This window comes from Balaenoptera physalus (assembly GCF_965194825.1).
Source record: "Balaenoptera physalus genome assembly, chromosome: 1".
Lineage (NCBI taxonomy): Eukaryota > Metazoa > Chordata > Mammalia > Artiodactyla > Balaenopteridae > Balaenoptera > Balaenoptera physalus.
This window is the reverse complement of record NC_138882.1, coordinates 42,844,899-42,870,243: the sequence shown is the minus strand read 5'-3', so window position 1 is coordinate 42,870,243 and position 25,345 is coordinate 42,844,899. Positions and strand designations below refer to the sequence as shown.

Below are 25,345 nucleotides of genomic sequence, written 5' to 3'. Positions count from 1 at the left end.
CACAGTGGATTTTTCCAGCCTCTTTGCTGTATTTTTGCTATATGATATATCCATTTATTTCTGGAGATTTAAAAAAAAAATTGTTTCAGCATCTCTTTAATGGGAAATCCAGTGAAGATAGTCTAGACATGCTTGCAGGGTCAGCTTACTTGTGTGATGTGGCACCGCAGGGAGAAGGGACCTCCTGGGGGCTCTGTGAACTGTGCGTCTGTGCGGTCTGCTCACGTGGCCACACCCATGCCTGTAAGAGTGGCCTCAGTCTGTGTCACTGGTCAGCCAACTGGCCCCCTTGGGCATCATTTCGCTGCCTATAGAGTGATAGTGCTGGACGGACTTCTCCCAAAGTTCTGTTTCAGCAACAGCATTTGATGACTCTCATTCATTCTGAGAAAAAGGAATTTCCTCGAAATTAGAGCCTTAGAAGCTAAATGGTATTTAGAGGAACCAGCAGGTAGAGGGAGAAAGATGGGTCCTGAAAGCCATTTACATGAGAAAAGTTTACCTGAGAAAGCCTCATCATTTTGTGGATGGCAAGTCATGCTGTGGGGCATGACATTCTCCAGGAAAAAGAAAAATATTGGTTAATATTATTAGCCAAAGTAAAAAAGACAAAAAAAAAAAAAAATGGGCCTTGGCATTTACCATCCACTTGCGAGTCTCGGGACAGCATTTCCTCCTCCTTTCGGTGTGTTATCTGACTTGCTTAAACTCTCCTAGGAGTGGCACCACCGCTCACTCTGCTCTTAAGGTGAAGGAAGCATGGTTGGGAGTGATCGCTAACCCTTCTCTGGGAACATTCCCACCATTTTGTAGATGATGTTTCCCAAAGAATGAACCACCTACATCAGAATTCTTGAAGGGCTTGTTAAAACGTCAGATTCCTGGGCTCTACCCCAGACCCATGTACCCAGAACCCCAAAGGGATAGACCATGGGAAACTCCATTTAAAAAAAAAAAAAAAAGCTGCTCAGGTGATTCTTATCATAGCTGAAGTTGGAGAATCACAGTTCTAGAAGGCGGAAGGCCAGGCTATTTAGTTCTTCCCTCTAGGAATAGTGATCTTCATTTCACACTCGTTGTGATGGACTTATAACCTCATAGAGAAGATGGAGTCCCCAGCAGGGAGGTTCTTCCCTGGCACGAGGTCACAACCATGAGTTGGAGGTCAAGGTTGTTATGGGAAAGCCCTGTTCTGCCCAGAGACCCCATCCTTTCAGCATAAGACTCTCTTCCGTAATCGGAGCCTGGTGGCCTTTCTTGGTCTGAATCACTTTTACCCAGAGCCTTAGTTGTCAAGCTTCAGCAGGCTTCAGTTGTAGGCTTTTAACAGCATGTGAGGGTCCAAGAAAAGTGGTCCCCAGCCCCCTGCCCTGACACTTACACTGCTTTGCCCACATACATCCAGTGACACACATGCAAAAGGCCCTCAGTCACCGCAAGTCCTGGAAAGGTGACAACCTCAGAGTCACATATAAATGACCAAGAAACATATGAAAAGTTATTTAACCTCACAGTCTGAGAAACAAATAAAAATAACATATGTTATTTTCATCCCCCCAAATTCTTCCCAAAAGAAATAAAAATATACTCACACACAAAAATAAATAAATAAAAATAAAGTCTATGTGTTGATACTAAAATGACCAACCTTAGCATTACCTTATCAAGAAAGGTTAGATTTTCCTAGAGATTATCATACTGAGTGAAGTAAGTCAGACAGAGAAAGACAAGTATCATATGATATCACTTATATGTGGAATCTAAAAAAAAAATGATACAAATGAACTTATTTACAAAACAGAAACAGACTCACAGACTTAGAAAACAAACTTACGGTTACCAAAGGGGAAAGGTTTTCTGGAGGAGGGATAAATTAGGAGCTTGGGATTAACACATATACACTACTACGTGTAAAATAGATAATCAACAAGGACTTACTGTATAGCACAGGGAACTCTACTCAATATTCTGTAATAACCTAAATGGGAAAAGAATCCAAAAAAGGATATGTGTATACATATAACTGAATCACTTTGCTATACACCTGAAACTACTACAACATTGTAAATCAACTATACTCCAATATAAAATAAAAATTAAAGAAATAAAAATTAAAAAAAGAAAGGTCAGATTTTGCCTAAAGAGAATTTAATAACTGGGCTAAGGTAAATATTTTATGCACATTTACATGGAACCAGTGATTACTCGTCTTTAGGGATGTAATTTTTATTTGTGCTTCAGAGGTTTAGCATTAGCTGGACTTCTATAGCTGGTCAACTTTAAACTGAACAGTAGTCAGATCTTAAGGTTTAAAAATTATAGTGTGATTCTCAATTTCTTGTTTAATTAATTTGTATTAATTTCTAGTTCTTAAAAATAGATTTTTAATTTTCTTTCTCCTAAAGATGGAGACATAATATATTATTATATATTATTATTATATTATTATTAGTTTTCTGCCTTCCCCAAAGAGCCCATCATAGTCCTGGGTATTAGTTATTGGTCAATAAGTAATTTTAAATATGACCAATAAGGTGATCACATACCTCATGAGAGATGGTGAACATACCTGGATAACAATGAAGTTACCATACAATCAACCCCTTCCCCCATCACATATTTTGATGAGTTTTTCAGTTCACGAGCTTTGATTAAAATGTAAGAGCCAGGTTATGTAGGGGACACTACTGCTGATTCTTGTTGAGATTGCTGGCAACCGTTCCATGAAGAGCAAAGGATTTTTCCTGATAATATTCCACTATAGGCTCTTATTAAATTCCAGAATATTGGCGCTGCATCGGATCTCAGAAATCATTTTCTCCGTGCCTCATTTTGCAGTTGAGGAGATTTCTGAAAGGTATACAGTCCCTTGGTGCTTAGCAAGGGGTTCGCCAATGTCCTGGGTCATTGGACAGAGTGATGGGGCAGAGTCTGGGGTACAGACAACTTACTCCAACCTGGACAATCCAGTGAAAATAGGCTGGGGCTGGTACTGACTACCTCACAAGGCAGAGACAAGAGCATCTCAGCCCTGGCTCAGTGGGGAGCTCAGTGGGCAGAGGCTTGCGATTTCTTAAGCTAATGTTTCCATCCAGCCTGGGGAGCTCAGTGGGGTAGAGGCTTGCGATTTCTTAAGCTAATGTTTTCTCTCCCTCATGTCGTCTATTTATCCACACGTTCTCTGGGAGACCTGCACTGCGAGTCTGCCTTCAAATCTTTCTGTGTCCACATCCAGTCCAGTAGCTTTGGCACATAATATTGATACTGGCAGTCTTTGTTTCTAGTGCTGTGAAAGGTGAATCCTATCTAGCTGTGAGAAGGAGACCCCAGGGTCCCCCCTGAGAGCCTTTGGTGAATCCAAGAGAAGGGTGACATGGACGTGAAACTTATTACTGATGCTTCAGAGGTTTAACTGTAACCCAGGAGTCTTGCTTCCCCAGATGGCCTACAACTCCTTTTGAAATCAGTTCCATTTATCTCTTCACTTGCTCTCTTACTTGAAGAGACAGCCCTCCCTCGTCCCTATCCTTTTTGTCTGGTCTGGCCCTGCAGGGGAGCAGACAGGGGCCTGCTGCCTCATGTCAGTTGTTCCTCAGAGAGAAGCAGCGGGTCTCCAAGCAGCCCATCCGTACCACTGGCAGGAAGGCAGGAGGTGAGCGTCAGCACACAGGCCTGGGGGTGCCCCATTTCTTGGCAGTGCAGACGCTGTGATGTTTTCAGAAGGGCTTCTTCTTTAGGTGCTACCTGTCAGGTGAGGGGGTTGAGAACCTGAGGCCTCAGGACTCCAGTTTACCAGATGGAGCTGAGCTGACGCATGAGGCTGGGGGTGAATTAATTGCTACATGGATTCTGGTTGTTCGCTTGAGGGTGTGAGGTAAACACATGTCCTTCAACTGGGCTGGGGATGAGGGTCAGCAGAGAGGGATGCAGGGTGCCCTCACAGGAACCTGAGGGAACGGATTCTCATCGTGTCACTGACTCGCTTACATTTTTGGTGGAATCACATACCCTCAGGAAGCACAGGATCTAGTCTTTCTCACTGGTTGTTCTTACGGTTTGTTGCCCTTGGCTTTATGGGATTCTTTGGCGCTTTGAATAATCTGAACTACATCTAGACAGCTGTGAGGGGAGAGAGTGAGATTTTCTGTGGGTAGTACTCATAAGAGACCTTTTCCAGAACTAAAAATCTCAGAGACATTTGGCCTTTTCTCTTACTGGCTGTGTGAACTTTGAAAAGTTACTTAATCTCTTTTTTACCTCGGTTTGTTCATCTGAATTGGGGATCAGATTTGTACTTGATTTATAGGGCTGTTAAGTCATCTAAACGAGATAAGGTATGTAAACAGTTTAGAATAGTTCTTGGGACATATAAGATCTTGATAAAAGTCTGATTGTTTTTATCATTATTGGTGTGTGATTTGTGTGTGGGTGTGGTTGGTTGTGATGTTGTGTATGGTACGATGTGTGACGTGGTTGTGACTTGTGTATGGTTGTGATGGCCAGCACCAAAGATGTCACAGTCCCTGCAGGAAGAGCCAAATCTTTGTGTTTTGGTTAATCCCACATCATTATTCAACTGTTGGCCCAGGTTGCCAGTTATCAAACATATCTTGAGCTCTCATAAGTTAGAGAGCTGGGGGCCTTACACGTTCATTCACCAATTCATTCATCCATTTAACAAATACTTGAGTGTCTACTGTATGCCAGAAACTAGGATAGTGCACTGACCAAGCCAACAAAAATCCTTGCCTTCAGAGAATACAGATTCTAGTTGGGAGATAGACACATAAACACATAATTATGGTGGTAAATATATGACATAAAGCAGCGTCAAGGGATAAGTATTACCTGAGGATGGGATGACCTGGGAAAGCCTTTCCAGAGGAAGTGATGTCTGAATACAGCTTTGAATGAGTGGAGTGAGGGTGTTAGAGGCAGATGGAATAGGAGGTACAAAGGCTTTGATTGACAGCTGAGTGAAGAAGGCAAAGGAGATGGAGGTTAGAGAGACAGGCAGGGGATGGAAAATAGACAGGGTAAGGAGTTTAGATTTTGTTCTGAGTGTGATGGGAAGATATTGGAGGATTTGGGGTGGGGAAGGTGGGGAGAATTGCATGATATGACTTATGCTTTGGGAAGATCATGGTGATGACTGCCGAGCACAGAATAGATTATAGGGGGTCCAAGAGTCAAAGCAGAAACCAGTTAGGATGCTGTTACACAAATCCAGGCAACAACTCCAGGATGATAGGAGTGGAGATGTGAGAAGTGAGGTTAGAGCTAGTAGAATTTAATTCTGGAGCATGTGAGAGAAAGAGAGGAAGGGAGGATGCCTGCTAGGTTTTTGATCTGAGCAATTGGAAGAGTGACTTGTCCTTAGCTGAGATGGGGAAAACTGGGAGAGGACCAAATATGGCAGGGAAGCCTAGATTCCTGCTCTGAACTGCTTTGGTTAGTGTGGAGATGCCTATTAGACATTTAAGAAGAGGCGTCAAGTAAGCAGTTGGATAAGTGAGTCTGGAGCTCAAGGGGAGGTCAGGGGTTGGAGATACAGATATGGACTTGGCAGCTATCATAGACTTAGCGTTAGGTGGGACCAGTGACACTTCCATTTTCGTAGGTGAAGAAGATTGAATATCAGATGTTTCTTATGATTCAACCTGGTATTTAACTCCATGAGTGAGAGAGATGACAAGGGAAAGTAGAATAAAAGAGAAAAAGTCCAAGGACTGAGCCCGAGTTACTCCAAATACTAGGAGTTAGGAAGAGGAGAAAGACCCAGCAAAGGAGTGTCCTGGGATGTAGGGAGAAAACCAGGAGTCTCTGGGAACCAAATAAAGAAAGCACTTTGAGAGGGAAAGATGGAGTGTAGAGTGTAAAATGTTGCTGAGTAGTCAGAGGAAGGCACACAGGGGATTGTGAGACATTGGCCCCAGGGTCACCCAGTGAAAGTTCCTGACCATGAGGAACTCTCAGACCAACAGGGGCACTTCCTGCTACACCCAGCAGTTTTTTAGTGCCTGAATGTAACCTTGATATTTTCATTTTGGAGGATGGCAACTCATCAAGAGCATGACAAACCTCTCATGAAGAGGTTCCTTCTTGAGGGCAATTAAGAGAAGTATTATCTTATATTCCTGGAATGATAATATTAAAGCAAATAAAATTCCCCACTTAGGGCAGCCTCTCCCCAGCTCCTTGCTTTGCATGAAGCAGGTAACCTCCATCCCTGCCCACCCCTGTCATGTCTGAAGCCATATTTCCCCAGCAGTATTACATGTGCATTTCCTGTTCTTGATAATTTCACCTCCTAGGGCATGAATCATAAAAAAAAAAAAAAAAAAAAAAAAAAAAAAAAAAAAAAAAAAGATATCTGAGTGGCTCAGGCACCGTGGCCTCACTAACCTGCTGCCCTGGAGGGGCTAGCTTGGGCAGGAGTCATGGGGAAGGAAACAGGCAAGGGACAAGGTGTACTGCAGGGTATCAAGGTAACAGTGGTTGGTTAAGTTGTTTGGACCTGTGAGAGAAGTGGATTATAGAAATGGATACCAGAAGAGGGAGAGAAAATAAGGACTGAAAAATAGAGGCAGTCTTGACTCTTTTCATATAAAAGGCAACAGATTTCCAGGCAAATATATGCTTTTACCACATTTACTGCCACCAGTTAGCACAAGCAAAGAACGTTACTGTGGAGCTCGACTTTCGGTAAAACATTAACAGACTTTTCTTTGCAGGGTCTGTTTCCTTCTGGGCTTCCGGGGGGAAAAGGAGGCCAGGAATAGGTGTGCTGCTCCCCTCCCCCTGAATGGTTCCCCCGAGCTCCTCTGCATTGTTCATTCATCCGTGAGCCCACTGTGTGCCCAGCACTGAGCTGGCATCACACAGGATTCAGAGATGAAAAAGCCACAGGGATCAGGTGGTAGAGACAAGTGAAGGTCTTAAAGGATAGCAGACTAAGAAGGGAAGATAAAAAGGGGGTAGTAATCTAGAGAAAAACTTAGAGTGAGACTGACTTGAGTCTCCTATTTCTGTAGGGTTTACTCTCTACAGGACCCCTTCTGCTCCTGGGTCATCTCAGGGGCTTGGATCTGAGAAGAAGGTTAGAGACTGACTATGTTTGGCCAGAAGAAGACCATTAGGAGACAGAAATACTTGCCCTTGCGGGAAGTGTTTCTTGGGGGCAGGATTTCCAGGGGCTCTCAATTCCCACTATGCAGTTAGCTGCCTGCATAGCCTAAATATAAGGCAACTCTCTAGAATAATTTGCTCTCACCCAAAAATGTCTTGGGGGATTCAGGTTCCCAAAGGGAGGGCTGAGGTTGATGCCTCTCAGTCACCTGTGATGGACACCTGCCCCCATCCTACTGGGTCGTGCAAATGCTAAGGTTCCTCACTTGGGACAAATTCCCCAAGATGCCAAAATCCACTGGAGTAAGTCTCTGGGCCTTCTCTAATCAGAAATTTGGTTTCATGTGTTGGCCACAATAAAGTATGGGAGGGAGGGGGCCCAGATAAAATGATAGATTTCTAGGAGGCTCTCTGACGAAGTTCAGGCACCCGGCCCCTGGTGAGGGAGTCTTGTAGTCCTTGCTGACAAAGCCACTTCACGCCTAAGGGGAGCAAGACAGATTGGAAGAGACAGACAGAGTTCGCACTGCAGACTGTCTGTAGGCCATCTCTTAGCTCCATTTATTTTACTTTCTTCTGCTATTTCTTCTTCTTTCCTCCAGGGGAGAGCAGTCCTAGGGCAGCCTCAGAATAAGCTTTTTCCGGGAGGAAGGCAGAGTCCTCCTCTGCTCCAACATCAGACCCGTTTGAAGACACCTGAGGTCCCCAGATGCACTTGCTAAGGTGCCAGGAGAATTGGGGATAATTAGGAGGAATCTGGCATGACTAGGGATGGGTCCCAACGTTCTTGCCTACATCAGTGCTCTCTGCTGTTGACTGAATGCGCCAAGCACATCGATTTAAATCCAGTTCTCAAGAAGCCCTTCTTGGCTTATCCACAAATTGCCTCCTATTCCTACTGTTCATCAGCATCTGCCAATTAGGGAACAAACTCTTGTTTGTCCAAATAGTTGCTAATCTACCTGCCCCCCACCCCAAAGCAGCTAAATGAGTATAAATGAGTCACTCATTTTAAAATGATTTAAGTTTATCAAATCCTATTTATGTCTCTTCTATATCCCAATTGGCTATAGAATTAGTGACTCCAAATGATAAGGTTTTAAGCTATAGTAACTTATCCCTTGAGTAACACCAGACTTGGCTATATTTCAGTGTTAATGACAACAGCAGCAGTAATATTAATAATTACTAACATAGCTGAGTACTTTATATGTGCTGGGCATCGTGCTCAGCACCTTAGATGTGTTACCTCATTTAATTCTCACAAAATCCCCAAAGGTAAATATTATTATCTTCATTTGCATTTAAGGAAACTAACGTTCAGAAAGTTTAAGTCAGCTAACTGAGGTCAAATAGGTGGTACTTCAGAGGCCCCCTCTTAGGCCCCCACTAATTTCCCTCAGTCCAGTGTTTCTCAGAGCGTGGCTCTTAAACCACTGAAATCAGAAAGATTCGGGGACTTAGTTAAACTTCAGATTCCTGGGCCCCTCTTAGACCCAGGTTATTAGAATCCCTTGGAGGGTGGCCTTGGACAATGTATTTGTAAACGCATTCCCCAAGAGACTCCTACACGCACTGAACTTTGAGACTCACTATCATCTCTGACTTTTGAGATATTTGAAACACACTCTATGATCTCAATGGCCAAGGAGCTGCACATTGGGAAGGGAGTGGTTAACCCTAGGAGCAGAATTGGCCCTCCCCACCCCATGGAGCAGTGGAGAAGTTGGAGGTAGAAGACCTGTGTTTTAGTCCTTGCTTGAGCTTATGCTATTTATTTAATCTCTCTTGGCCTCCAATTCTGTAACCCAAGAATGATACTTTTCTTTTCAAGGTGATCGTGAGGATCGAAGGAGATAATGTATGTGAAAGTAGAATAACATTTAAATAGAAGAAAGTGCTCTACAAATGTATGTGATATTAATCACAGATTTGCCCAGAGTCTGGGGAGGTGACCAGGGTACTATGCATAGTGCTGGGCACTTTGTTTGGCTATGGAGAGGACAGAGGAACCGGTGGAACCTCCCAAGGACTGGATATCTTGGGATCTATCTAACCTCCTTAGGAGAGGCTATTTCCTCTACAACTCACAGGAATTTACTCCCTGTAAGTCAAGGAGGCACACTTTCTGTTGGTGCTGGGCCTCACTTACCAAGCTCTTTCACATGGGACTGAGGTATGCTTTCTGCCTCAATTTCCCCCTTCTGGTCAGAGAAGACAAAACACCTCCCCCTCCATGGCCACACCCTCTGTTGGCACCATTTCCAGTAGCCAGAATTATTCAATGTTCTCTGTGTACCAGGATAATTATCACTTATTTAATCCTCACAAGAGTGCTATGAAGTTTCCACTTCAATTAGACCCATTTTATGGATGAGGGAACAGACTTAGGGAGTTTAAGTAATCTGTCCAAGCCAACAAGTAGTAGAACTCCAGGACCCATGTTGTATACCACACTCCCAGGAAAGGATGTTAGGAGAAAGGTGTGTTAAGCTTTGAGCTGTTCTGAGACCTCTGAAGGAACAGCCATATTTGGAAGCAACCTCTGCCTTTCCCTGTCCCTCTACAATGTGGCCTGAGTTATTCAATTAAGGAGGGAAATAATTGGCAGTGGAGAACGCCTCTAGCAGTGGTAATTACTTCCAGGGCCTTGTTGGAATAGTCAAGCTACATTTCAGCTTATGCTGTAAAACCTTAATTATAATATAAACAGCTGCCCTTCAGCCCTGTGGGGCAAGCTTCACCACCCCCTTCCTTCTCTGGCCTCAGCCCAGTGCCTCTCTCATGAGTGGTCAGGGAGGTCTAGGAGCAGAAAGGGGCTTTGGGGAGGAGGGGAACTAAGGTCTGCGTATGCTGTGGGGTTGGGGAGACTAAGCTACAGGGAGTCACTGTCACGACCCCATCCCAAGTGAGGAAGCCAAAGGCAGCATCCCATCTTGGTACCACTCACCCAGAGTCTCTTGGTGGGTAGAAGGCCCCAGAAGTTAGCAGCCAGCCTAGTGCCATTTGGCTTGGATAGGGTTTAGCAGGATATAGTGTCATTTTAGGGTAATATCTCTTTTCATTTACTTCCCTGTAAGGAAGAAAAGAGTCTTCCCTTCTAGATTCAGACTCCATGGCCATGCATGGGGCCCTATGGAGTGCCCAGCTCTCTCTAGGTTCTGTGCTGGCATGGTCATCAGTGATTCTTCATTTAAACTTCACAGCACTGTATACATGAGGAATTAACATCCCCATTTGGCTGTTGAGGAAAATGAGCTTTTGAATTTAATCAGAGATAAGGCTTGAAATGCAAATAACCCTGTGTGAGACAAGTTCAGGTAGGTTGATGGAAATTAGATATTTTTGTTCAAGTAGGAAGAGTGAGTCACCACCAGGTACTGAGAGGGCCCAGGAGCAGGGTGCTGATGAGGGGAAGAGGACACAGAAACAAGAGAGGCTGAAGACACTACTTTGCTGAGCTCACAGATTTGCCCATGACTGGCCCTGGTGCCCCACAAGGAGACAATTGGGTTTAGAACCCGAAGTGAAAGGATCAGGAGTGAGCCAGTGTGGTGAGGTAGGGTATTCTGATGGTCTGGGCTCCCTCTTCAGTCTTTGTGGGCCACATGGAAAATGTGAGCTTCTCAGTGGTCTTCAAAGTAGAGTGAGCAAGATAATCTCCTGATGAACATGGATAATTATTCAAACTTCTATTTACCAATTCTTCTTTTTAATTTCTGATTTCCATGTGTTTTATAATGGACATATATATAATATGACATTTATCTAATTTATACACAAATAAGTATCTGTATATTTATGGGATGCATGCTCCCATGTTCAATAATATTTTACAACTTGGGGTGTATGATCAAAAAGTTTAAAGTCTACTGGGCTAGATGCTAACGTGCTTACTTGGATTTCTAGCTTTAAAAAAACAGTGCTCAACGGGTAATGGCTCATTTACTTTGCTGATGACTGGGAGTGGTAATAATTATTACTCATGGAATATCTATGGCTTTGCTCTCTCATTTAACCCTGCAGAAGCAAGGTAAAGTGGTGTCCAGAGCATGAACGCTGGAGCTGGACTACTTGGATTCAAATCCCTGCTCAATTGTCTGTTGGCTGTGTGACTTAGGGTAAGTTACTCAGCCTTTCTGTGCCTCAGGGTCTTTATCTGTTGGATGGGAGCTCACAGACTCTAGTCTACATCATAGGGTAGCTATAAAGATTAGATGAGTTAATGCATGTAAAGAGCTTCTAACAGTGCTTGACCTTGAATAGCTATTCATAAATGTTAAGTCAGCAAGGTGGGATAAGGAAAGAGAAGGAAATGGGGATTCATGGAGGTGAGTGGAGGATCTGGCATTCCAGCTCAGGCCTGGCGGATTCCAAAGCACTTGTATTGGGACCCAAAATGGAAAATATTCTAAGTCCTTACCAACAAACAGATGAGAAGATATATCTGCTTCTGCTTCTAAGATTCTGTGATTCTCATCCTCCTCTCTGCACCTGCCCTTGCCATGTCCCCGGCCAGCACAGAGGAAGGACAACAGTGCATTTCCTTCTAGTTGGAAGTAGCCCCACAAGTTGGGCCTCACTGCCATCAACCCCTACAGGTGTGCTACTCCATCTCTCTATGGCCCTCCAGAACTCCCCCAAATTCCTCATGGTGTCTTTGCTCCAAGGATGGATTCTAGAGCCTTCTGGAATGCAAATCAGACAAGCAGGAGTGTTGCAGAAAGGAAGATGCTGCAAAGGACTCCAGCAGCAAAGGGTGCGCTTCCACTGGGCACACTGGGAAAGATGTCTGGGCAGAAGGACCTGGGCTGGACCTCACAGCCGTGCCTCTTCCCTCTGGGGTTCCTGACAGCCCTTGAGAATGACACCCACTTGTTCAAATTCTGTACAAAATCCAGGAGCAATGTATCACTGCTCTAGAGACCTTGAACCCTTTTGGAAGGTTCTATCAACTTAATAGGCATCTCAGGTTGCTCTAACCCCAGCCTTTGCCCTGACAGCAGCTGCTGGGTGAGTCTGAGGTTCATCCCATCTGTAAAGAGTTTCAGATCCAAAGCTTCGAGGTGGGGAGAGTAGGAAACAGTGGTGGGCTGGAGCATTCTTCGCTATAGACTCCTAGAAGCAAACCTGTTGGTCGTGAGCCAACTCAGCCTCAGCCCTAGACACTGGCATCCTGCTTCCCTGCTTCCAGAACCATCTATGGTTCTGTCTCTCATTAACACCACAGAACAAATTCCCTGCCTGCCTCCCCCAGAAGGACATAGCCTTTGGGGATTTTCTAAGGGTTTTTTGTATAAACAGCAGTCAGAAGCTAACAGTAAGTAAAATTTCCAGAAATAAAGAGAAACTTGCAATGTTCGAGGACACTTTAAATGAGGCACTTGAAACAAGAGGCTTGAATTAGGATCTAAATTAAAGTCCTTCAGTGGCTTTTTGTATTTTTTCTTAAATGTTAACCTGAGTACAACTTTATCTTCTCCATTCACTTCCAAGAAGTCCTTCTATAATGAAGATTTGAAGGCTGAAGCCGACGCTTTCTGAACGTGGGACAGGCTTGCCACCTCCATCTTGTCAGTTTTCTCTTGGTGGACGATGGGACAAGGGAAGCTTCTCTCAAGAGACAATTAAAATAGTGTTTTAAGAAATCCTCAGCCAATAAAAAGTTGCTTACAGATGTATAAGCCTTCTCTCTGTGTCAGTTTTCTTAACCTCCTAATCTCAACTGTCCAATTACGAGTTTACAGACCTTTGGGGACGGCTGTCTTAAGTACATTGAGAGGAATGGTTATATTCTGTGTGAGCTAAAATACACAAGGCTGGTAGTAGGAAAAGGAGCTACCTATTAGGTCTTTCATAAAACCAGTCCCTAAAGTAGAAAGAATAGTTCCCTCAAGACTTGCCCTATGGACTCCCTCTCACAGACTGGTTCATATTTATAAGCCAATTTGTCTAGAAATAAATCTCTTTAACACACTCAACTAACTCCAAGAGGTGTGTCCCACGGGAAACAATCTTCTTAAATGAACTGTCTCAAGAAACGTTTTAGCAGCAACGTTGTCAGTCCTGGAAATTTTACCTTCAGGGGAAAAAAAAATGTATATATATATATATATATATATATATATATATATATATATATATATATATCAGGGATAGACTGCTTGGAGACATAGAATATGCAGAGTTTAAAAACTGCCAAATTGAATTCAGATGCTTAAAAAAAATCTTCGTATATCTCGTTATGGAGTTGGCAGTGGAAGAAATAGATTTCTTATACAAGCCTGAAGCTCAGTAACGGTTCATTTGACCTGAGCTAATCTGGACAGGTTGGGTTTATTGTCCACCACAATTTCTTCCCATCCAGCCAGAAAACTGGGGCTGCAATCTTGAGATTTTCTTCTCTCCCTCCCTCCCTCCCTCTGTTTGCCCTTCCTTCCTTCCTTCCTTCCTTCCATCCTTCCTTCCTTCCTTCCTTCATACATACAATAAAGCTATCTAATTTACAAAGTTGTTTCAAGTCATAAGTTAAATAAGATTAAATCAAAAAAAGCATACGAGGGGGACTTTCAAGATGGCAGAGGAGTAAGATGTGGAGATCACCTTCCTCCCCACAAATACATCAGAAATACATCTATATGTGGAACAACTCCTACAGAACACCTACTGAACACTGGCAGAAGACGTCAGACCTCCCAAAAGACAAGAAACTCCCCACGTACCTGGGTAAGGCAAAAGAAAAAAGAAAAAACAGAGACAAAAGACTAGGGATGGGACCTGCACCTCTGGGAGGGAGCTGTGAAGGAGGAAAAGTTTCCACACACTAGGAAGCCCCTTCACTGGTGGAGACAGGGGTGGCGGCGGTGGGGGGGGAAGCTTTGGAGCCACGAACGAGAGCACAGCAACGGGATGCAGAGGACAAAGTGGAGAGATTCCTGCACAGAGGATCATTGCCGACCAGCACTCACCAGCCTGAGAGGCTTGTCTGCTCACCCGCCAGGGCGGGCCGAGGCTGGGAGCTGAGGCTCGTGCTTTGGAGGTCAGATCCCAGGGAGAGGACTGGGGTTGGCTGTGTGCACATAGCCTGAAGAGGGCTAGTGCGCCACAGCTAGCCCGGAGGGAGTCTGGGGAAAAGTCTGGAACTGCCTAAGAGGCAGGAGACCATTGTTTTGGGGTGCACGAGGAGAGGGGATTCAAAGCATCGCCTAAATGAGCTCCAGAGACAGACGCGAGCTGCAGCTATCAGCGCAGACACCAGAGATGGGCATGAAACCCTAAGTCTGCTGCTGAAGCCACCAAGAAGCCTGTGTGCAAGCACAGCTCACTATCCACACCTCCCCTCCCAGGAGCCTGTGCAGCCCACCACTGCCAGTGCCCCGTGATCCAGGGACAACTTCCCGGGGAGAACACATGGTGCGCCTCAGGCTGTTGCAATGTCACACCAGCCTCTGCCACCACAGGCTCTCCCCACATGCTGTACCCCTCCCAATCCCTGGCCCCAGTGAGCCAGAGCCCCCTAATCAGCTGCTACTTTAACCCCATCCTGTCTGTGCGGGGAACAGATGCCCTCAGGTGACCTACACGCAGAAGCAGGGCCATATCCAAAGCTGAACCACAGGAGCTGTGCGAACAAAGAAGAGAAAGGGAAAATTTTCCCAGCAGCCTCAGGAGCAGCAGATTAAATCTCCACAATCAACTTGATGTACCCTGAATCTGTGGAATACCTGAATAGACAATGAATCATCCCAAAATTGAGGCAATGGACTATGGGAGCAAATGTAGACTTGGGATTTGCTTTCTGCATCTAATTTATTTCTGGTTTTATGTTTATCTTAGTTTAGTATTTAGAGCTTATTATCATTGGTAGATTTGTTTATTGATTTGGTTGCTCTCTTCCTTTTTTTTTCTTCATATATATATTTCTTTCCTTTTTCTCTTTCTGTGAGTGTGTATGTGTATTCTTCTTTGTGTGATTTTGTCTGTATAGCCTTGTTTTTGTCATTTGTCCTAGGGTTCTGTCTGTCTTTTTTTTTTTTTAGTATAGTTTTTAGCACTTTTTATCCCTAGTGGATTTGTTTGTTTGTTTGTTTTGGTTTGGTTGCTCTCTTCTTTATTTCTTTTTTTTTTTAATTACTATTTTATTTTTTTTGTTTTTAATAATATTTTTAATAGCTTTATTTTATTTTATTTGTCCTTTCTTTCTTTCTTTCTGTTTTTTTCTCCCTTTTCTTCTGAGCCATGTGGCTGACAAGGTCTTAGTGCTCTGGCCTCGTGTCAGGCCTGAGCCTCTGAGGCGGGAGAGCCGAGTTCAGGACATTGGTCCACCAGAGACCTCCCAGCTCCACATAATATCAACTGGCGAAAGTTCTCCCAGAGATCTCCATCTCAACGCTAAGACCCAGCTCCACTCAATAACCAGCAAGCTACAGAGCTGGACACCCTATGCCAAACAACTAGCAAGACAGGATCACAACTCCACCCACTAGCAGAGAGGCTGCCTAAAATCATAATAAGTTCACAGACATCCCAAAACACACCATCGGATGCAGTCCTGCCCACCAGAAAGACAAGATCGAGCCTCATCCACCAGAACACAGGCACTGGTCCCCTCCATCAGGAAGATTACACAACCCACTGAACCAAGCTTACCCACTGGGAGAAGACACCAAAAATAACGGGAACTACGAACCTGCAGCCTGCGAAAAGAAGACCCCAAACACAGTAAGTTAAGCAAAATGAGAAGACAGAGAAATACACAGCAGATGAAGGAGCAAGGTAAAAACCCACCAGACCAAACAAATGAAGAGGAAATAGGCAGTCTACCTGAAAAAGAATTCAGAGTAATGATAGTAAAGATGATCCAAAATCTTGGAAATAGAATGGAGAAAATACAAGAAACGTTTAACAAGGACCTAGAAGAACTAAAGAGCTAACAAACAATGATGAACAACACTATAAATGAAATTTAAAATTCTCTAGAAGGAATCAATAGCAGAATAACTGAGGCAGAAGAATGGATAAGTGACCTGGAAGATAAAACAGTGGAAATAACTACCACAGAGCAGAATAAAGAAAAAAGAATGAAAAGAATTGAGGACAGACTCAGAGACCTCTGGGACAACATTAAACACACCAACATTCGAATTATAGGGGTCCCAGGAGAAGAAGAGAAAAAGAAAGGGATGGAGAAAAGATTTGAAGAGATTAGAGTTGAAAACTTCCCTAATATGGGAGAGGAAATAATCAAGTCCAAGAAGCACAGAGTGTCCCACACAGGATAAATCCAAGGAGAAACACACCAAGACACATATTAATCAAACTATCAAAAATTAAATACACAGAAAAAATATTAAAACATCAAGGGAAAAACAACAAATAACACACAAGGGAATTCCCATAAGGTTAACAGCTGATCTTTCAGCAGAAACTCTGCAAGCCAGAAGGGAGTGGCAGGACATATTTAAAGTGATGAAGGGGAAAAACCTACAACCAAGATTACTTTACCCAGCAAACATCTCATTCAGATTTGACAGAAAAATTAAAACCTTTACAGACAAACAAAAGTTAAGAGAATTCAGCACCACGAAACCAACACTACAACAAATGCTGAAGGAAATTCTCTAGGTGGGAAACACAAGACAAGGAAAAGACCTACAAAAACAAACACAAAACAATTAAGAAAATGGTAATAGGAACATACATATCAATAATTACCTTAAGTGTAAATGGATTAAATGATCCAACCAAAAGACACAGACTGGCTGAATGAATACAAAAACAAAACCCGTATATATGCTGTCTACAAGAGACCCACTTCAGACCTAGGGACACATACAGACTGAAAGTGAGGGGATGGAGAAAGATATTCCATGCAAATGGAAATCAAAAGAAAGCTGGAGTAGCAATTCTCATATCAGACAAATTAAACTTTAAAATAAGACTATTACAAAAGACAAAGAAAGACACTACATAATGATCAAGGGATCAATCCAAGAAGAACATATAACAATTGTAAATACTTATGCACCCAACATAGGAGCACCTCAATACATAAGGCAAATGCTAACAGCCATAAAAGGGGAAATCAACAGTAACACAATCATAGTAGGGGAATTTAACACCCCACTTTCACCAATGGACAGATCATCCAAAAAGAAAATAAATAAGGAAACACAAGCTTTAGATGACACCTGAAACAAGATATTACATCCAAAAACAACAAAATACACTTCTCAATTGCTCATGGAACATTCTTCAGGATATATCATATCTTGGGTCACAAATCAAGCCTTGGTAAATTTAAGAAAATTGAAATCACATCAAGTGTCTTTTCCCACCACAGTGCTATGAGACTAGATATCAGTTATAGGAAAAAAGCTGTAAAAAACACAAACACATGGAGGCTAAACAGTGTACTACTAAATAATCAAGATATCATAAAGAAATCCAAGAAGAAATAACAAGATACATAGAAACAAATGACAAATAAAACACAACAACCCAAAATCTATAGAATGCAGCAAAAGCAGTTCTAAGAGGGAAGTTTATAGCAATTCAATCTCACCTCAAGAAACAAGAAAAATCTCAAATAAACAATCTAATCCTACACCTAAAGAAGCTAGAGAAAGAAGAACAAAGAAAACCCAAAGTCAGTAGAAGAAAAGAAATCACAAAGATCACAGCAGAAATAAATGAAATAGAAACAAAGAAAACAATAGCAAAGATCAATAAAACTAAAAGCTGGTTCTTTGAGAAGATAAACAAAATTGATAAACCATTAGCCAGACTCATCAAGAAAAAGAGGGAGAAGACTCAAATCAATAAAATTAGAAATGAAAAAGGAGAAGTTACAGCAGACACCACAGAAATACAAAGCATCCTAAGAGACTATTACAAGCAACTCTATGCCAGTAAAATGGACAACCTGGAATAAATGGACAAACTCTTAGAAAAGCACAACCTCCCAAGACTGAACCAGGAAGGAATACAAAATATAAACAGACCAATCAAAACACTGAAATTGATATTGTAATTAAAAATCTTCCAACAAACAAAAGCCCAGGACCAGATGGCTTCACAGGCGAATTCTGTCAAACATTTACAGAAGAGCTAATACCTATCATTCCCAAACTCTTCCAAAATATACCAGAGGGAGGAACACTCCCATACTCCTTCTACGAGGCCACCATCACCCTGATACCAAAACCAGACAAAGATGTCACAGAGAAAGAAAACTACAGGCTGAGGAATCAGTGAGGAATATGGATGCAAAAATGCTCAATAAAGTACTAGCAAACAGAATCCAACACCACATTAAAAGGATCATACACCATGATAAAGTGGGATTTATCCTAGGAATCAAGGATTCTTCAATATACGCAAATCAATCAATGTAATACACCACATTAACAAATTGAAGGAGAAAACCCATATGATCATCTCAATAGACACAGAAAAATCTTTTGACAAAATTCAGAACCCATTTATGATAAAAACCCTCCAGAAAGAAGGCATAGAGGGAACTTGCCTCAACATAATAAAGGCCATATATGACAAACCCACAGCCAACATCTTTCTCAATGGTGAAAAACTGAAACCATTTCCACTAAGATCAGGAACAAGACAAGGTTGCCCACTCTCACCACTATTATTCAACATAGTTTTGGAAGTTTTAGCCACAGCAATCAGAGAGGAAAAAGAAATAAAAGGAATCAAAATGGAAAAGAAGAAGTATAACTGTCACTGTTTGCAGATTACATGACAGTATACATAGAAAATCCTAAAGATTCTACCAGAAAACTACTAGAGCTAATCAATGAATTTGGTAGAGTAGCAGGATACAAAATTAATGCACAGGGCTTCCCTGGCGGCGCAGTGGTTGAGAATCTGCCTGCTAATGCAGGGGACACAGGTTCGAGCCCTGGTCTGGGAAGATCCCACATGCTGCGGAGCAACTGGGCCCGTGAGCCACAACTACTGAGCCTGCGTGTCTGGAGCCTGTGCTCCGCGACAAGAGAGGCCACGATAGTGAGAGGCCCACGCACTGCGATGAAGAGTGGCCCCCACTTGCCGCAACTAGAGAAAGCCCTCACGGAAATGAAGACCCAACACAGCCAAAAATAAATTAATTAATTAATTAATTAAAAAAAAAATTAATGCACAGAAATCTCTTGCATTCCTATACACTAATGATGAAAAATCTGAAAGAGAAATTAAGGAAACACTCTCACTTACCATTGCAACAAAAAGAATAAAATGCTTAGGAATAAACCTACCTAAGGAACCAAAATACTTGTATGCAGAAAGCTATAAGACACTGATGAAAGAAATTAAAGATGATACAAACAGATGGAGAGATATACCATATTCTTGGATTGGAAGAATCAACATTGTGAAAATGACTATACTGCCCAAAGCAATCTACAGATTCAATGCAATCCTTATCAAACTACCAATGGCATTTTTCACAGAACTAGAACAAAAAATTTCACAATTTGTATGGAAACACAAAAGACCCCGAATAGCCAAAGCAATCTTGAGAAAGAAAAACGGAGCTGGAGGAATCAGGCTCCCTGACTTCAGACTCTATTACAAAGCTACAGTAATCAAGACAGTATGGTACTGGCACAAAAACAGAAATATAGATCAATGGAACAGGATAGAAAGCCCAGAGATAAACCCATGCACATATGGTCACCTTATTTTTGATAAAGGAGGCAAGAATATACAATGGAGAAAAGACAGCCTCTTCAATAAATGGTGCTGGGAAAACTGGACAGCTACATGTAAAAGAATGAAATTAGAACACTCCCTAACACCATACACAAAAAGAAACTCAAAATGGATTAAAGACCTAAATGTAAGGCCAGACACTATCAAACTCCTAGAGGAAAACATAGGCAGACACTCTATGACATAAATCACAGCAAGATCCTTTTGACCCACCTCCTAGAGAAATGGAAATAAAAACAAAATTAAACAAATGAGACCTAATGAAAGCTTTTGCACATCAAAGGAAACCATAACCAAGACTCAAAGGCAACCCTCAGAATGGGAGAAAATATTTGCAAACAAAGCAACTGACAAAGGATTAATCTCCAAAATTTACAAGCAGCTCATGCAGCTCAATATCAAAAACCAAACAACCCAATCCAATAATGGATAGAAATCCTAAATAAACATTTCTCTAATGAAGATATACAGATTGCCAACAAACACAAGAAAGGATGCTCAACATCACTAATCATTAGAGAAATGCAAATCAAAACTACAATGAGGTATCACCTCACACCAGTCAGAATGGCCATCATCCAAAAATCTACAAACAAGAAATGCTGGAGAGACTGTGGAGAAAAGGGAACCCTCTTGCACTGTTGGTGGGAATGTAAATTGATACAGCCACTATGGAGAACAGTATGGAGGTTCCTTAAGAAACTAAAAATAGGGGCTTCCCTGGTGGCACAGTGGTTGAGAATCTGCCTGCCAATGCAGGGGACACGGGTTCGAGCCCTGGTCTGGGAAGATCCCACATGCCACGGAGCAACTAAGCCTGTGAGCCACAATTACTGAGCCTGCACGTCTGGAGCCTGTGCTCCACAATAAGAGAGGCTGCAATAATGAGAGGCCCGTGCACCACGATGAAGTGTGGCCCCCACTTGCCGCAACTAGAGAAAGCCCTCGCACACAAACGAAGACCCAACACAGCCATAAATAAATAAATAAATAAATAAATAAATAAATAAATAAATAAATAAATAAATAATAAAAAATTGAAAAAAACTAAAAATAGAACTACCATACAACCCAGCAATCCCACTACTGGGCATATACCCTGAAAACACCATAATTCAAAAAGAGTCATGTACAACAACGTTTGTTGCAGGCCAATTTACAATAGCCAGGACTTGAGTGCAACCTAAATATCTGTCGACAGATGAATGCATAAAGAAGATTTGGCACATATATACAATGGAATATTACTCAGCCATAAAATGAAACGAAATTGAGTTATTTGTAGTGAGGTGGATGGACCTAGAGACTGTCATACAGAGTGAAGTAAGTCAGAAAGAGAAAAACAAATACCATATGCTAACACATTTACATGGAATCTAAAACAAAAGAAAAAAAATGGTTCTGAAGAACCTAGAGACAGGACCAGAATAAAGACACAGACATAGTGAATGGACTTGAGGACTTGGGGAGGGGGAAGGTTAAGCTGGGATGAAGTGAGAGAGTGACATGGACATATATACACTACCAAATGTAAAATAGATAGCTAGTGGGAAGCAGCCCCATGGCACAAGGAGATCAGCTCAGTGCTTTGTGACCACCTAGAGGTGTGGGATAAGGAGGGTGGGAGGGAGACGCAAGAAGGAAGGGATATGGGGATATATGTATATGTATAGCTGATTCACTTTGTTATAAAGCAGAAACTAACACACTGCTGTAAAGCAATTTTACTCCAATAAAGATGTTAAAAAAATTAAATTAAATTAAAATTTTAAAACGATTTAAAAAAAAATGTGAAAGTCCCCATACAATGTTCAAATGTAGATTAGATTATAAATATGACGTAACCACTGATGCCACTTTTTTTTTTTTTTTTTTTTTTCACTTTTTTATTTAAAAACCTTCACTGGCTCCTAATTTCCTACAGAACAATCTAAAATCTAAGGCTAACACTTTAAGGTGATTAATAATTCAACGGCACTTTCCTTTCTGGTGTTATCTGCTACTACCATCTCTTATACACACCATTTGACAGATAAAACTAGACGACAGGAAACTTTCCCGTCTCTCAGATTCCTCATGATGCCCCATGTCTGCCTTTCAAGGCTTTGCCCATCCTTCAAAGTCAGAAGCCAACTCTTCCATGGAGGTCTCCTGATCACTCCAGCTGGTATTTATTTCCTTTCCTATGGCCTATCTCATTATGCTGTATTGCTTCTAAGGAATTTGCCACATTCCGTTTTGTATTAACTACTGATCATGACTAGCTTCCTTTTTTCATATAATTTTGATAAACGTTCATTGAGCATCTGTAATACGTGAACAGAGAGCAAGGCATGGGGAGGAATTGGGCAGAGGTACAGAGATGAGTGACGTGGTGTTTGCTCTGGAAGAGCTCAGGGCCTGGTGGGGAGCCTTGAGGTGGCAAGCCCCACCATGCACAATGCTGTATCTCCAGTGGTGTCTACAATTTCCATGCACGCTGGCTATATTATAGATGTTAATAAAATCAAAGAATGTTGGAGGTGAAAAAGATCGGAGTGTTAAATGTCATTGCCTCATCTAGCATAAGAGGAAATTAAGGCTTGAACAGTTTAAATAACGTGGCCAAGATCACCAGCGACTCCAGAGTTATAAGAGTGCTGGAAGTAACCACAAACCAAACTGGGAAGAGTTCAGCTGGGAAGATCAGGCATGGGGACTGGGTTTTGTTTGTTTGTTTGTTTGTTTCTCTAAAATCCAGAGCTTCCCTTGGTCCCAAGAAGTCCGTTTTTGCCCGTGGAAATAAAAACCATTTCTTATGAGGGGCCACTTTCTGGCCTCAGTAGAACCTGGATTTGGATTCTACATCAGCCCCTTACTGGATGGATGTCTTGTGATGAGACACTTAATGACCTCTAGCCTTCATTTTCCTCATCTGTAAAATGAGTATGGTACTATTTATTTCACAGATCATAATGAAGATTACATTCATACATGAACTGGGTTAATAGACAAAAAGAAAATGAGTCCAGCCCCTGTCCCCTGGGAAGAGCTGGTAGCGGAGGTGATGGAGGTGGGAATAAATGTTATAATTCAAACCCACCTGCAAGTTAGAATGAACTTTCTGCTAATGGTGCTTGTGTCCCGAAGACACCTTCTGTTAATTTAGTTCCTTCATAATTTGGGAGGTGTCTGCCCTTTTAGCTTCTGGGCTTCCCGTTTCCATACTTATCACCCAACCCCTTGTAGCATTTTGGTAAGTCATTAAGAATTTCATTTCATCGTGGTTTTCTGGATCTCCTTTTTCCTATTCAAGCCAGTTCTGTGTCTTCAAACCCGGTGACCCGCTGCAGGGTGAAGCAAGCAGTGAGGAACAGGGGCGATGCTCTTATAATATGAGTAATTTTGACACTTCTCTCCCCATTCTATCGAATGTGTCTTTTTCTACATGCTCCTGGTGTCCCCAGGAACTAGTCCTCCTCCCTGGATTACTCACCACATCTTCTTACTGATTCCTTGAGATCAGCTTCCACTATTGTTTTGCTAGTTCAGACTTCCTCCTTCTCAGGCATGCTTCATACTCATTCTGTGCCTCAGTTAACTGCTCCAGGAAGCAACCTGCCATATTCCAAGGTATCCTGAACATTAAGCAGCCAGACCCTCCAAGGTCTCTCAGTTCCAATGGTAAGAAATCAAATGGTGAGGGTAGAGGATGGAAGGGTTGGTATTCATGGCAGAGAGGAGAGAGGCTGGCTGTGGTATATTTACACCCCTCTCACGCCAATCCTCATAATGCAACTATATTCTACATAAGCTAGCAGCTAATATTCAAAACTACTCTCAACTCCACTTTTACTAAGGGAGATGAAAACGCAAGGGAACACACTGATAATCAGAATGGGTTGATAAAAACTTACTTCTAGAGAATGTATTAGGATGACCGTGGATTCAGACCCATCTTATTCATCCTCTTTATGTATAGCATTAACCATCAAAAAGTAAAAAACACAAGAGGTTATAGTGCAATGAGTATACTTTTGATATTGAAATTATTGTACTTATCTCTAATTCCTTGAAAACCGGTTATTTGTGAAAGCATATATGGTAAACTTTGGCCAACTAGAATGTTTAGTTAACCAGAACACTTGCTAATTTGAGGCTGTAAGAGTTTATTGACAATCTACTCTATGCAAGCTCTTTGTTAGACATTCTGGAGTAGCAATTCTTAACTTATTTCTGTAGAATTCTGAGAGGTTTATGAATGGACTTCAGGAGTGTGTGAACTCACACACACAAAAGTTTGTGTGCAAAATTTTGTATCTGTATATTTATCTTCATTTTCCTACAAGAAAAGAGACCCCATATCCTTCATCAGCACCATTGTTAATTATAAGTAGACTTTATGTCAAGACATGGGATAAATAGGTATTTTCTCCATGGTATGTGCTTGGCAAAGGATGCTTTAGTGCAAGAATGTCACAGATTTAAAAAAAAAAAAAAGTTACCATGCCTTCGCTAAATTTCTCTCAGAAAATAGTTAATCCAAGGGTAGATTTCTGGTTCCAACAAAATCACTCCAAAAGCGATCCTGTTCTTGCTGTTTTTGTTTTGTTTTATTTACTTTGAGGGGAACCTCGTTCAGACCCTGGAATGGTAAAGCAGCCATACTCCCTGACCCCACCCCCTGCCATGAAAGCTCCTTTTCTCATTTCTTTCCTCCACTGCCTTAATTTCTTCCTTCCTACTCTTTCTCTTGTATGCTCCAAATTCTTCACCCTGCCTGTTCCCTGTCTTTGCTTCTCTCGTTCCCTCTCAGTTCCTTTCCTCTGCCCTTGGCTGCAAACCGGCTCTGTAATTCACAACAGAGCAGCTGTCGTTGGCTGGGAGAACCAGGCTCTTTGGTTTTAGACAGCCCCAGAACAAGGCAACGACTTTGGTCTCCGGGCTCCTCAATAGACCAAACAACAAAGCCGTGGTGAAAGAAGGTGTCTTCTAAGAAGTTCACATTACGGCCCGTAGTAAAAGAAAATGGTGATATTGTTACAGCCACCAGTTTCTTCCCATTGTCTTCCTTGTCAAAAACATGCCCCCGCCAAAGGGATGGGATGCGTTTCAGTACAATTTGAGAATGTTCAGTAACCCAATATTATCTCCATTTCCCTCCTTGTTTCATGTTACTTTCTGATCCTTGAGTTCTCCCAAGTTCACAGCGGTCCATGACATTACGGTGACTCGCTAACTTTCCCATTATACTTACAGTCAATGGAAGAACAATAGATTGTGTTATTCTGTATTTCGCTTCCCTGTCGCTCAGTGTTTTATCTCCATTGATACCCCGGTACCAGACACAGAAACCAAAGTAGGTTGTCTTGTCTTCAGCGAATCTTGAATGCCTTTTGTTCAGAGAGTCGTTTTGTATTCATCAGTCAACTGAGGACTCATCCTGAAGAAGGCCTCAGTCAGCACAGCCCCAAATAAGAAAGGGATACTCAGGCTGTGAAATATT

The 25,345-nt window shown here is 42.2% G+C and overlaps 1 protein-coding gene across 10 annotated transcripts in view; it reads left to right on the top strand.

Annotated features, from left to right (window-relative positions):
• Nucleotides 1-14,077, top strand: part of LOC309665580 (uncharacterized protein) — a 205,490-nt gene extending 191,413 nt beyond the window's left edge. For 9 of the 10 annotated variants that reach the window (XR_014266527.1, XR_014266528.1, XR_014266529.1 and 6 more), the window contains one exon: nt 11,155-14,077. Coding sequence is in view for 1 of the 10 variants with exons in the window: in XM_082472214.1 (XP_082328340.1) it covers nt 11,155-11,184 (30 nt within the window). In the remaining 9 variants the exon portion in view is untranslated. The remainder of the gene's footprint in view (nt 1-11,154) is intronic. The other variant, XR_014266534.1, reaches the window with a different exon arrangement.
• Nucleotides 14,078-25,345: the final 11,268 nt, after the last annotated feature.